At 36.7% G+C, this 13,640-nt stretch overlaps 1 protein-coding gene across 4 annotated transcripts in view; it reads right to left on the reverse strand.

Moving 5' to 3' along the window:
- SHPRH (SNF2 histone linker PHD RING helicase) overlaps window positions 1-13,640 on the reverse strand; it is a 44,726-nt gene that overhangs the window by 8,659 nt on the left and 22,427 nt on the right. For all 4 annotated transcript variants that reach the window (XM_068677021.1, XM_068677022.1, XM_068677018.1 and 1 more), the window contains 8 exons: window positions 13,228-13,370; window positions 11,409-11,582; window positions 10,795-10,857; window positions 9,565-9,790; window positions 8,163-8,306; window positions 7,376-7,477; window positions 6,412-6,483; window positions 5,078-5,266 (listed from right to left, as the gene is read on the reverse strand). In XM_068677021.1, the coding sequence (XP_068533122.1) occupies window positions 5,078-5,266; window positions 6,412-6,483; window positions 7,376-7,477; window positions 8,163-8,306; window positions 9,565-9,790; window positions 10,795-10,857; window positions 11,409-11,582; window positions 13,228-13,370 (1,113 nt within the window). The remainder of the gene's footprint in view (window positions 1-5,077; window positions 5,267-6,411; window positions 6,484-7,375; window positions 7,478-8,162; window positions 8,307-9,564; window positions 9,791-10,794; window positions 10,858-11,408; window positions 11,583-13,227; window positions 13,371-13,640) is intronic.

Here is a 13,640-nt window from a genome sequence, read left to right on the forward strand (position 1 = left end):
ACTGTCTGCTAAAACTTCTATAATTAGCACTTCAGAAATACAGTCCATTTACTCCCCCTGCTGCCACATGCTTTCAACTACATCAAGTCTTTGATTTAGGAAGCATCTACTCACAAAAAATAATTCCATTGTCCAGGAAGGCTGAGATACATAGCCTGAATATGGTAGCATTGACTTCAGCGAAGGCCAGCAACCCTAGTATATATGCAAGGTTCAAAGGAGACTTGCACAGATAACTTGGAAGTTTCTGTCAGCACATTTTGTTACTTTCAACTATACTAACCAAATGAAAACTATGATTGCTATATCCAGCTGTACCATAATCACATTCTAGTTAAAGACAGTATCATCATCTAAATCAAAATATTACCAATGAGTCTTTTACTTTTGCATTTTAATCCAAAACCCTCTATTTTTTTCTACAACTTCAATGACCACAGGCTTTTGCTTTAACATTACACCAGATTTGTACAAAGACATACCTTGTACTACACGTCAGTACTGTTAATGAGTCAGAGATATACTATCTCCTCCTCCTCCCCAGATTCTAACCCAACAAATACTCAAAGTTAACAAGAAAGGTAGATAAAACAGTGCAATCATGACTGATCTCCTACATGTTTGCGTCTACAGGTTCATTAACATCATTAGGAATGCACACAAGTTACAAACAGTTTCTCCAATAACCTGAATTTTAAGAAGTCTTTTGTGGAAAAGGGAAATTCATCCATCCTTCAGATGGATGGCTGCTTTTATAAGAATTCTAGAAAATGAATAATCATGGAAACTCAAGAGACTGTCACACTGTTTGAAATTAACCAATGGGTTGCTAAATTACAGGAGAAGTCTAAGACAGCACAGTGAAAAGACCATAACTTCTTATAAAGTCAGGCTAAAAAGAACAGAGTCACATTGGAAGATGCAACTTCCAGTGATCAGTAGAGCTGTTGCACACTGTCAATGGAAAGTATTGGGAAAGAAATTCCCCAGATATGCAGGCATTTGCTTTAAGACTGAAAGTCAATCTTCATTCAGTAATTACATTTTCTGTAGGTATACAGTATCCAGTCAACGAAGCTTTGACCAAACACTGTCAAGTTTAAAATGCAAACAGGCAAGAGGCACTCAGTTTTTCCGAAATCTACCTTTTGATTTTGCAAACTAAAACAGACAAAACAAACAAACAAAAAAAAATCAACAAAAAGAAAACAACCAAAAATGACAGTGTTGTTTCAGAGTACCCAACAGTACAGGGTCCAGAAAACTCATCTAAAACATGGAAAAAAAGCTTGCAGCACACAATTAGATCAAAAGAATAGGAAATGAGCTCCAAGAAAGTGGCCTCCCAATTATGTTATTAACTATGTGCATAGGGAAAACAGACAATGTCCCCCCCATAATATTGCACCAGAGTACAAGAAACAAAGTTGTGTTTCTGCAGTAGAGAATTACTTTTCTGTATTCCAAGGTAGTTGTGTAGTCATAATAAGGAGAAATGCTAAGTAGATAAGTGGACAGTAGAAGGCCTCACTGTTCCAAAATAAGGTAGCAGCTCGAGAAAACCAAGATGAGCAGTGTGAGAACAGTAAATCAAAGATCACAAGTTCTCAAAACATAGGAAAGGATAAATTAAAGGGTTGAAAGAAAGAAGAAAAATTGTACATACATGGTATAGATGAGCATCGAGTAGATTGTGAACCTGTAGTACTCAGCCAATGAGCAAACAGGGGAGACGATCAAGCATCAGGTAATAGGGAATAAAAGGTTATGATTTGTTTACTAAAATGCACTCCTGATTGACAAGACGCCCACCATTGCAACTGCAAATAAAATAGCTTCACAGAAGATCCTGTCTGAAGAAAATTGTTTGAGACGTTTCTCACAATTTGGGGGCTCGTCTGGAATCTTGTCACCTGCCGAATATTTCTTGCCACCATAGACTGGAAGGTGCACCCCGCTGATTTCAGCGGTTCCATCAGGGGTGGTGGGCCATCTCGCTATGGCCAGCAAAGGACCGAGTCTGTTTAATTTGAAGACAGGCTCTGCAAAGCTCTGGGGAGAAGGGAGGCCAGCACAAACACACACAGACAGCCCACATTGGGAAGAGGCACGGGGATTACTGCTGATAACCCGGACTGGGAAACAGTGCACGGACCGAGGTAAGGGAAACTTTACTGTATCTTGCCTTGGGTTGGGTTCGGGGAGACTCTGGTGTGAATGAGTGTGAATGAGGCACTTTTAGTGCGAAGCCCCAATTTGCAAGGCTTGGTGGTCCTGCAAGGGGACGAATGAAGTCCCCTTGGCTAGAGAGGGACAAAGCAAAATAGAGAGGAGAGGAGTGAAAGAGAGTATTGGGGTGTTTGGGCCCTTAGGTGTATGGTACCCTGAGCATGGTGCTCGGCAGTACACCCCACCTCTGTCCTAATCCTAGGTGAAGGAGTGTGGTACCCTGTGGGTGGTGAAGTCCACAGCAGCACGTCAGGAAGAGCTGGGGATTAAGATGGGGATTAAGGGTTCCAAGAGTCAGCAGGGTGGGATTGGAGACCCCGGGATTGTGCCTAAAGATAGCCCTTTGGAGAGCATGATAAGGATTTGGAAAAACAACCCAAAAACTAGGGAAAAAGATTTTAAAAATATACAATTAAATAAATGATTTGATATTGTGTAATTGCTTGGCCTAAAAAGATAATAAAAGGAACTTCAGTATTTTGGCCAAAATATGGGTCTGATGAAAATTCAGGTTTGAAATTTATATGTAAACAGTAAGGTTTCGTTTTCAGATGAGGAATCTTGTTATGCTCCCTATAATCCTAGTACTGCACCAGAGGCAGTGGCAGGTGCTCCAGGAGGGGAGACAGGGACTGCAATTGATGCTGTCCCTGGAGAAGTTATGCCCGGGAGCACAGAGCAGCAGGAGTGGCAGTGGGGGGGGCCAGTGGGGCCTCAGGGCCATGCAGGGCCTGTGCCACTCCCCCATTACCAGCAGAAAGGTTAGGAGTTTTAAGAAGGAAATGAAGACTAATTGAGAGCCTAGCAGAACTGTCAAATCAGTTTCTAAGGCCTAATTTGTATTCCTGGGGGGGAAATGTCAATCTTGAGTATGTTATTCCCTGGAGAAGAATGTTTAGGAGGGGAATGATTTGCCAGGCTATGCAAGAATGGGAAAGAACTAACCCCCCCAAGACCGAGAGTAATTCCAAAAAATCAGAAATATCTGCTTATCTAACTGTGATAATAACAACTCACAACATAGAAATCCTATGAGAGACTCAGGGTCAGAATTAGAATGTACTCAGGGATGATTCCTGTGGACCCAGTAGCCCAAGGGCTCTTTAAAGTTCATTTTGTGATTAAAGCCTGGCCGGATATGCAGAAAAACCTCCAGAAGGTGAGAGGATGGAGCGAACAGTGTGGGTAGTATGAAGGTGTATGCCAGGAGGGGATATGAGAAGGAAAAGTAGAAAGCAACACAAACGGTATTCTCAGTGTACTGAGTAGTGAGGCAGAGGGGGAGATAGAGGGCCCAGGATGGAAAGGAGAGGAAAAGAGACAAAGGAATGGCAGACAAGTGTTTATAGGACCACAAATTTATTTGGGCAAGTTCTAGAACAAATTTTGGAGCAATTCCAACCTCCAAAGAGGGTGTTACTGTTACATGTGGATGTCATATATGTGGATGATCCTTTACTGTTAGGACAGGAGAAAACAGTTGTGAAGGAAGCCACTAAGAAGCTATTTAACTTTCTGGGAGAACAGGACTTGAAAGCATTGGGAAAATAAATTACAATACATAGAATGGGAAGTCAAGTATTTAGGGAATCTGGTGTCTGAGGGGGAACAAAGAATAAGATTCAGACAGGATTCAGGGAATTGTTGAGCTACCCAAAACTAAGACCTTAAAAATTTCAAGAGAAGAGGTTTTTAAGGAGTTAAGAGTCAAAGTGCAAAGGAAAACAGATACTCCCTGATGGGAGAAAAATGCTGAATAAAGTGCTAATGAGGCAAATATTAACTGTTTTATGTCAAGAGGGTCATTGGGGAATTCAAGCAACGTGTGATGCTGTGGTATGGAAATCTGTATGTGCAGGAATATATATACTCTGGCTGAACAAGTCTGCAGGAGTTGTGTGGTATGTCAAAAGGTAAATAGGAAAGTTATCTGTAGTCAGCCCAAAGGAGGGCGAGAACCAGGAATACAATGCTTCCAAAATGTACAGGTAGATTTTACAGAACTCATTTGAGAGTCCTTTCTCCAAAGAGAAACCTTTGGAGATAGAACTGATATAGAACTGATTAATTGTCAATACTTACCAATGAAAAGCATTGCCTTTAAGAAATGATATATTATGGTATAAGAACTTCCAGTTTCTCTAATGTGATTTATTACTAAATTTTTGGTCAAATTACTGAATATGCTTATTAGAACCTGAAGTGAAACCACTAGTTTATTAGTGGGCAAGTTAGAGGAAGGAAGCACAGCCATAGTCTGCAGGCTATAGCTTTTAAAATAGCTTTTTAAATGTAATTTATTTCTTAATATAGCTTTTTTCAGGCTTTTAATTTTCATTAGTCATATTTAGAGTTGCATTTCCCCCCCCAATTATGGTTTGTACACCAGACGTTTCACAGATAAGCCAAGTGAAAAACTACTGTACCCTAATAGCTCAAGAAACATTTCAGATGACTAATCTTAGATTCAGAATTGGGATTTATATTCTCTGGCTAACAGTGAAGATTTAGGATAATATAAATAATTTAAATTCATAACAACCTTATGGTACAGACTGTTTTCTCAAACTTTATACATTTCATTCAAGAACAGGTATCAAAACTATGCCTCCAAAAAGCCTCATATCTCCTTAGATACAAAAAGAAAAATCACCACCTCAACAGCAACAAAAAATCCACCTGCAAAAAAACATTTATTTCTACCCAGTTTTAAACACTTACAAAAAAACACCAAAACTTAGGCTCAGCAGAAGCTCTCACCCCACCCTCTCACCCTAAAATAGTGTTAGTTTTCACAAATGTGTAATTTTTAATCTGTTTACCAGGCCTTCCCCCAGGCACAGCTTACCTTCACAGGAATATCATCCTCCTGATTTGCAGTTTCTGCAGTAAAGACATATGATATTTCTTTATGAGATGTTGTCTGCCTGCAAATGGCACATTTAATTGAGCTCCGGCGTGTGCCAACACTGTACTGTTCTATGATGATAGCTATACACTCATTACAAAAACAGTGTCCGCATGTCAGCACTGCCCACTATGTAGGGAATTGAAAAAAAAGAAACATTATCAGTTTCACATAAATGCAAAAGAAAACCAGAGCATTAAACACGTTAAATTACATCTTCATAGATGCATTATTTTCATTGAAGTAGTCAGCTTAAAAATAAAGAATATTAGAAATATTTTTACTACTACACCTGCTAAAAAGACTGGATTTCACAGGTTTTCAGCACAGAGTAATTCATAATCCATAGAATTGCAGTGCATTTAATTTTATTTTTTTGTGTTTTCCCAATTCTAAACTTGAAGACAGACATGACAGTCTCTCATTTCTATGAACACTAATTTGTAATGAATAGGTTAAGTACACGGAATAAGCATTTACGACATTTTAAAACAAGATTACACAAATGTTTGTATTAGACTTCCGTAAAAGTCAAAGAATCATAGACTAGTTTAGGTTAGAAGAGACCTTTAAAGATCATCTAGTCCAGCCCCTTTTTAATAGATCCATTTGTCCTAAGACCCGCTCAACCTGACCTTAAGCACTTCCAGGAACAGGGTACCTGCAGCCTCTTTACAAGGGGCATGAATTAGAACATTTTCTTTCATACCACCAAAGTCCTAGGCAACATGTTTGGGTTTTTAAAAGGAAATATTTTGAACATGGAAGATTGATCTTTTATTGACAGTATGTGTTAGAAACAAAGTTGGTGTTGCAGAAATTGTTTTTCCTTTGAGGGCTTAGAATATCTACATCTCATCTGTGACCTCCCTTCACATAGAAGTAATTTGTAAAACAATCTTTTTGTGTCTATGAAGTCCATCCTGTACTAGTCTGCTCTACAGGCTATACCAAAATTAAAAAAAATTCACAGGTCTAATTAGCAGAGGGAATTGACTGAATGTCTGGCAACCAAACAAGAGATCTTCCAGTCTTTACAAGGTTCTTCCAATCATACAGAAACAGGACGCAAAGCATTGTAAAACTTCCTTGAAATGTGATGGCTACCATCTTCTCAAGTGACAGTCTTGAACAAAGTTGAAGACAAGACTGCTTTTCCTTTCAGTGAAATCCTCCAAGTCAGAGATAAAACATAACGGCAGTCTTGATATATAACTGACTCAGATCTAGGTAAAGAATTAGTCAGTAGTTTTTGCTTTTGTAAAATATCTTACCTGTTTTCCCAGTTGACGTGCACAGATAGGACATGGTTCCGGATTAACTCCCCCAGTCGTTTTATCCTGAGACTGTAAAGTAGAAGAAAAATGTGTTCTGTGTTATTAATATAGTTTTCATATATACATAAATATATATTTATCAATGTAAAAGTTATTCTATACTTAAACTTCTGGGAAAAATGAATGTTGAGATCCTTAGAAGGTGTGCGCACAAACTAAAACACATTACCCATGAAGAAAAGACTATCTTGAGAAACTTAAAAAAAATAATTTATGTAAGTGCTATTCACGCTGCGGTCCTTCAGATATCATCTGCAGTACAGTTTTGAAAAATCTAAGGAAAATTGAAGCTTCAAATGAGAAGCTAGCTATATTTTCTCTCAGCTTTATATTGTTGTAAAAACACTTAAATATACTTAATTATGCTTACTTGAACACTATGATTAACACTAATATACATGGTGTTTGGTTTGACATTTTTAATATTTAACCTATAAAGCTCTTTGTTCTTCTATTTAAGGAAACAAGGTCTGGGTAGAATAGCAAGAAGTACGTGCAGAGGTACATAGATTTACAAGCCTTCTTCTGAACTTGGCCCAGTTAGTTTACTGAGTATTTTAACCAGCTATAACTACTTCATAGTTTTATGTTTGTGTAATTAATCAGATGGCCAAAATAACACTTTTACGATTATTACACTATTTTATTATTACATTTTTATATTTTACATTACATTTTTACATTTTTATATTTTATTATTACACTTAGTAACACTTAATAAATAACTTTATGAATATGCAGTAACACAGAACACCAAACAAATTCAATATGTAGTGTGACTCTTTACAGGAACTGAATTTACTTGAAAATGAAATTTTTAAATGAAATAACGGCAACTTTCTTCAAGTAAGTAGAATATATCACTTTAGTTTGGTAAAGATCAAGGAACCATAAACCTTACCTTCTCCAGATTAGTTAGATACAGAAGTTGTCCTAATTTCTTCTGTAGTTGTGATTTAGCAACTGCCTTGTCATTCAGAAGTTTCACTCGATTTTGCTCTACCTATGGAAACAGCGTTAAACATGTATAAATACAAAAAATACATAGATGAAACGTCTATTTTCCTATAGTAGCACTTATATCTAACACTGAGCCTTCACAGGAAAAAAAGGAAAATATATTTGTATTGAAAACATATTTCTATTTGTGCAAGGAAAATAATTAAGAAGTGAAATCAACCCAGCATTTCCCGTGTTCAAGAACAGAAAATGTCCCAGAGGTGGCTCAGATTCCAAGGCACTGAAATAAGGTGTCTATTTCTTTTCTTTTTTTACTGCTGTTTTTTTTAAAGTCCTTGTGGAAAGTAACAATGCAGGTCAGAAATCAGGTCAACTTCATTTTCCACCAGGTTGCAAAATTGGGCAATACCAGACAGGTCCCTCAGCTATTCACCTGCTGCTGGAAAGACAGTAGTCTTTTGGAAACATGCCACTCATACAGCCAGAAGGCTGACAGAATATATCCATGTAAGAATTATAAACTCAAAAAGGCCCATACAATACATTTAAAAGTGGCATGTTTTCTGTTTATTCCACCCAAGCATTCTGAAATTGAAACAGAGGTGCATTATAGAACTTATACATAGATCTCTCTCTCTCACTATACACACACACACACACTTGAGGTACAGTCTCGAAACTTGATTCTTTCAGAAAAAAAAAGATGTCTTTCCTGTCAAGTACTTCACCTCATGTGGCTCTATGATGTGGAGAACTGGTGGATTTGGTTTTGGCTCATCAGGATGACGCACCCTCAGCCGTTCTGTAGCCATTGCTAGCTCATCAATAGCAGACACGTGATCCCTTAGCACCATCCAATATTCATGAAGTAACTATAAGAAAAGCCTAAACAAATTAGTAGCAGAACTGAGTTGAGTTCCCTTTATATGAGTCGACCATACACTGTATAATATGAAAACATTTTTGAATAAGAGATAGTGTTTCTTTACACTAATTCAGACACAACAACAAATTACAAAGGAAGGCAAGATTATCCCTATGCCTTTTGCTTATTCTCTTTTCCAGTCTCTTTATGAAAGAGGTCTTTCATTTCTTCTACAGCTATTATTATTACACAACTAAAAAATCAGAAACAAAATTGTTTAATAAGGGAAAATGATTAACCAATTTTTGAACAGTTAGCTGTTATAGTACAAACATTACTTCTTGAAGGTGAAGTATGTTTTAAATAAATGCTAATGGTCTTGACAAAAGAACAGACAAGCACAGGGTGAAGATTAAATCAGTTTCAGATCTCCCAAGTAAAAGGAAATGCTGACTTTCTACAAAAGAAACGTCTTGGACTGGAAGTATACTACGCATACAAATTGATGTTATATTATTTCTAAATTACTGATAATACCATAAAATATGCCTTCCCAAGCTTTCCACAATTTAATTACTATATCAAAAACTTCAGTGATGCAAATGCCAAAAATTATTATTTTTTTTAATCAAAAATGAAAAGGATAACTATCTGAAAGAAAACACTTGATTATATCTAGGCTATAAGATAGGATGATACCCTTGTATGCAAAAGTTCTTCCCCTATCTCCAACACTGGTATTTACTGCAAGGACACCCAGATATGCCAGAACGCATGAAGAAAGCCACATTATGCTCTAGCAGTTCCCTCTGATCCAAAGAATGGCGGAATAATATTCTAGGTTACATTGCATGGCAAAAAAGATCCAGGATAAAAAAAAGCGTATGAAGGGACATCTATAGCTAGCACAAGATTGAAGGTTAACTGAATTACAGAATTGACCAACTGATTTGCTGTCTTGCTACGTTCTAATTTAACTAAGCAGAAAAACAAATTTAATTGTATCTAGATACTATCCTAACAGATGCAATTACAGTGCTTACTAAATTGCTTATTTGCCAGTACAGATCTTTTCGATATCCTTAAACCATATATAAACCATTTTAAATCAAATCATGTATACACAAAACATTTTTGTGGTGATTATTACAAACTAATTTCAGAAGCGCAATTTAAATATTTGTTCATATGCAGCTTAAATCTGCATGTATTACTTATAATATTTCTTTATTTCTATATTTCTTTTATCATCTCATTTGCTGTACCTTATATTCCTTTTTCCATGCTTCAAAGAGTTCCAGAAATATGCTACCTTCTTCAGTTAGCTTAACATCCATCCGGTGAGCTTTAGCAAAGGAGAGAATAGCTTTCAGGGCACGCTCAGTTTCACTGGTTGCCCACAGTCCTCTACTTGTGGTGGGCAAACGGTCATCAACTAGCCCTTCTTCATCTTCTATCATCTCTTCAAATATAGCCATTTGGCCTTTAACACTTAAAAATAAAGCCAACAAGGTATTACTGATTTAGAATTCCACATCAGTTTCTACTATTCATCATATATTTCAGCCTTCTAATATTTAATTAGAGGAAAAAAAACAAACTAAACAAATACAGACAAATGTTTTGCTACTTGGTTTCAAATTACTGTACAGGCCATTTTGTCAGCTCAAAATCATTAACAGCTTTTTGTAAGATGCTTACACATTTTAATTATCTTTCAGTAGTTAACGATTCTAGAATGTCACATTCAATTAAAAAATGTAACTCTGACTTCTTTAATCAGTAAGAGTTAATCAAATTCTGATGCAAAATATAATGCAATGCATTGCACTGTTTAAGAACAGTGCAGCTTCCCAGATACCTTCTTAATAAACAATGCCAATTCAGAAAACACCCCAATGTTTCCTAGTGATTCCAACGATCCTAACAGAGCTCCCACTAGGGAAGACATTCCAAATGTTTTCTCAAGTGACATTAAGATTTTCAAATCTAGCTTTGATGCTGTAAGGGATATGAGATAAAAGTCAAGAAGGATTCAGAGGACCTATGCCTCACTACTGTCCACTACGTATATTCCTTTCACACCATGGATTGGTGCAACCTTTCCTTCAGATCACAGCTGCATTCAGGTCTGAAGTCTCCTCCCTCATTGTGGCTTAAGTCAAATTGTCTTACTTTGAGTTATACAGAAAAATATCAGTGAAAGGGTATGGCATTACACCACATATTTACACAAGCTCTTTCTGAACACTTCAACACTTCACACATACTGCCAATTATAGCAGCCTGAAAAAGAGTGGCATGTATTTGTTCTTTGTACACAACTTCTTCAAATGAATTTTACATAGAAAATTTAACCTAATGAAATTGCTATCAAGATCCCAAGCAAGAAGTTTTAATTTGTTCAAAGTATTTCAGAAAACTGTAAGCACAAAATACAAAACAATCCAACTTTTTCTTTTTGAAGTGAAAAAATTATATAGCTATGAACTTACGTCTGAGAAAAGAGTTTCGACTCATATTCTGTGAACAGCTCATCAGCCTTACAGAAGACACAGCTGCAATATAGGAGATTGAAAACAAAACTACTCAGAATTTGATCAGAAACCACAATAATTCCTGTAATTCTTAATTCTAATATTTTAAAAAACTACACAAAGTCCTTAAAAAGAGCAGTTTAAGTCTTATATGTACATGCAATATAATATCTGACAGCAAAAGGTTTCATAAGCATAAAATTTTATCATTCTATAAAGTTCTTCACTGACTGGGTGGTCAGGGTCCACAGGGAAGTGATCACAGCATCACGCCAGTCATTGCTCAAGCAGCATCTGGACAATGCTCTTGGACATACAGTTTAACTCTTAGGTTGTCTTGTGTTTAAGATAGAAGTTGGACTTGATGACCCTTATGGGTCCCTTCCAATTCAGAATATTCTACAGTTCTATAAAAATGAAGGTCATGATTCTAACAACTGAACCTGTATTGTCTGTGTACATAGAACCACAAAATTGAGAACAAAATTAAGACCATAATCTCTTCTCTTATTTTGAATAAAGCAAAAATTGTGTAATACATCTAAAATATATTTTAGATTCTCCAGACATACTTGTTAAGTGGCAGTCTAACAGGTCGCAAATGGCAGATAGTGGCAGCCTCAATAACCTGCTTTGAGGGAGGGCCTTCTAAGTTTTTCACTGCTTCTCTTACAATCTTCTGAAACTTCTTCACTTCATCCAGCTGGGTTGTGAGTAGGTATTGAAGACCTCTGCAGTCACGGAATCTGATTTGAAGAAAAAGGGAAAAAATAGCACACTGAGTCATCAAATTCAAATTTAATTCAGTATTTTGGAGAAATAATAATTTCCTAAAAATGTCCTAAATCTTAGCTGTCGTTCTTGATTAGACTGGGGATGTGAGGACTACCAAAGTACTTCCTATATCATGTTTTTCCTGTGGGCAGAGGTCCTTTACTGAGAGTGCACTGTTCATACAGGGTCTAATATTCACATGCAAGATGAATGTTTTACAAGACTGTGCTTCTACACCATAAGAGGAGTTTGATTCAAAACATGCCTTTCCTAAAGTGAGTAGAAAAGAGCACAAGTTTATCAACACTACTGAAGCTTGGTTTTTAAAGTGACCTAGTTAAGCAATAAATATTTTAAACTAAAATAGATGAGTTTGCCTGACCAGGTAGCTTGAAAATACACATGTATTGCAATCACAGGTTTGTAAAACTCCCACATTATCCCCTGGATTAACCATCTCTAATACTCAATGACAGTTTACCATTTGTTGCTTCCACCACTGACTGTTAGGAAACGCTAGACACTATCAATTTTTTATTGGACATGCTAAAATAAATTAAATAGGAAATTAAGTTCTTTCTCTCCCTGAGAGCGCAGGCCTTGCTCACCCTTAAAATACAACTGCTCAGAGGAGAACTTACTGTTTTCTACATTTATCTATACCTAACATGAATGGACAGAGAAGACCAAGCCAAACTTTTCTTAAAGGCGCATGGTGGAAGGACAACAGAGAACAGACACAAGATGCAACAGAGGAAACACTAACTGCACAGAAGGATATTTATTTTTCATTGAGTGGGTCAAATACTGGAACAGACTCCACAAAGAGGCTATAGCATCTTCCTCCTTGGAGGTATTCTAAATCTAACAGAACAACTTCCTGGGCAAGTTGGTCAATCTAAGTCTCTGAGCATGGGTCTCAATTAGTGAGCAAGAGCTTGTGCTAGGTAACTTCCAGATGTTCCTCCAAATCATTATACTGTAATAGCACACCAAAAAAAACGGAATTGTTACATCAAAGTATCACACCATTACTAATAACTTCTTGATCTGATTTCCTGTATCAGAAATTCCACTCAAAACAAGCACAGTAAAGAGTAGCTATTATGACAATTTGTTTGCATAATATTAACCCATAAAGCACTTCTTCACACATTTAGAATTCGGAAGTACTGCTGTTTAACATGAAATCAACCCAAAATTCATTGCTCTAAAGACAATGATGCTATTTTATGTTGTTACACAAGGAATTCCTGATATAGTCTGTCCACTTCCCTTTTCTGAGAGTCATTTTCTTTTAGAGGTTACCCAAATTTAATGTAATAAACTTGGGATCTTTCTTAACAAGCAGTTGCTAAAAAACACTAAAACAACCGTATATAATAGAAAGGAAAGTTTTAAAGAATGCTTGTCTAGGAGAAAACTAATTCTCCTACTTTCCTTTTCAAGTCTTCTATCTAGCTCTGATTTCTTGAACTGTTTTTGAAACTTAATTGCAGTCCAGATGTTCTGAAGCACAAGTGCCTGCTACTAAACTGCAGCTGTTAGCACAAAGTGATCGGAAGACTTGAAAAGACTTAACTGTATTCATTAGCCTACTTTAGCTAGTTCTCTTACTTTTCTGCCATGGAGAGTTTACTTGTCTGCTGTTTGTAGTTGCTGGTTATTTCATTTTGCACACGTTGAACAAGTTCCTCATCAATGGCATACTGTATTGCAGTCTGGATGACATCTAACCACCATGGAGAACCAGAATGTATCTGTATGCAAAAGAACAGGTTATCTATGAACATTCAACAACCAGTAAGTTTACTCTTTGCAGCAGAGGCTTATTCTGCTCTCTAGGCCACGCTTAAACAACACAACCTGGTAAACTCCGTGGAAAGAAAGCAGAAGATGAGCATATGCTTAGAAAATACCCAATGAGTACATGGATTGAGAAATTTTGTAAAACCCCATCTTCTTCCACACCTTGAAATTGCTTCAGTAGAGTCAGATTTTCTTAGGCCATATACACAGAATACCCATGT

Source organism: Anas acuta, chromosome 3, assembly GCF_963932015.1.
Source record: "Anas acuta chromosome 3, bAnaAcu1.1, whole genome shotgun sequence".
Taxonomy (NCBI): Eukaryota; Metazoa; Chordata; class Aves; order Anseriformes; family Anatidae; genus Anas; species Anas acuta.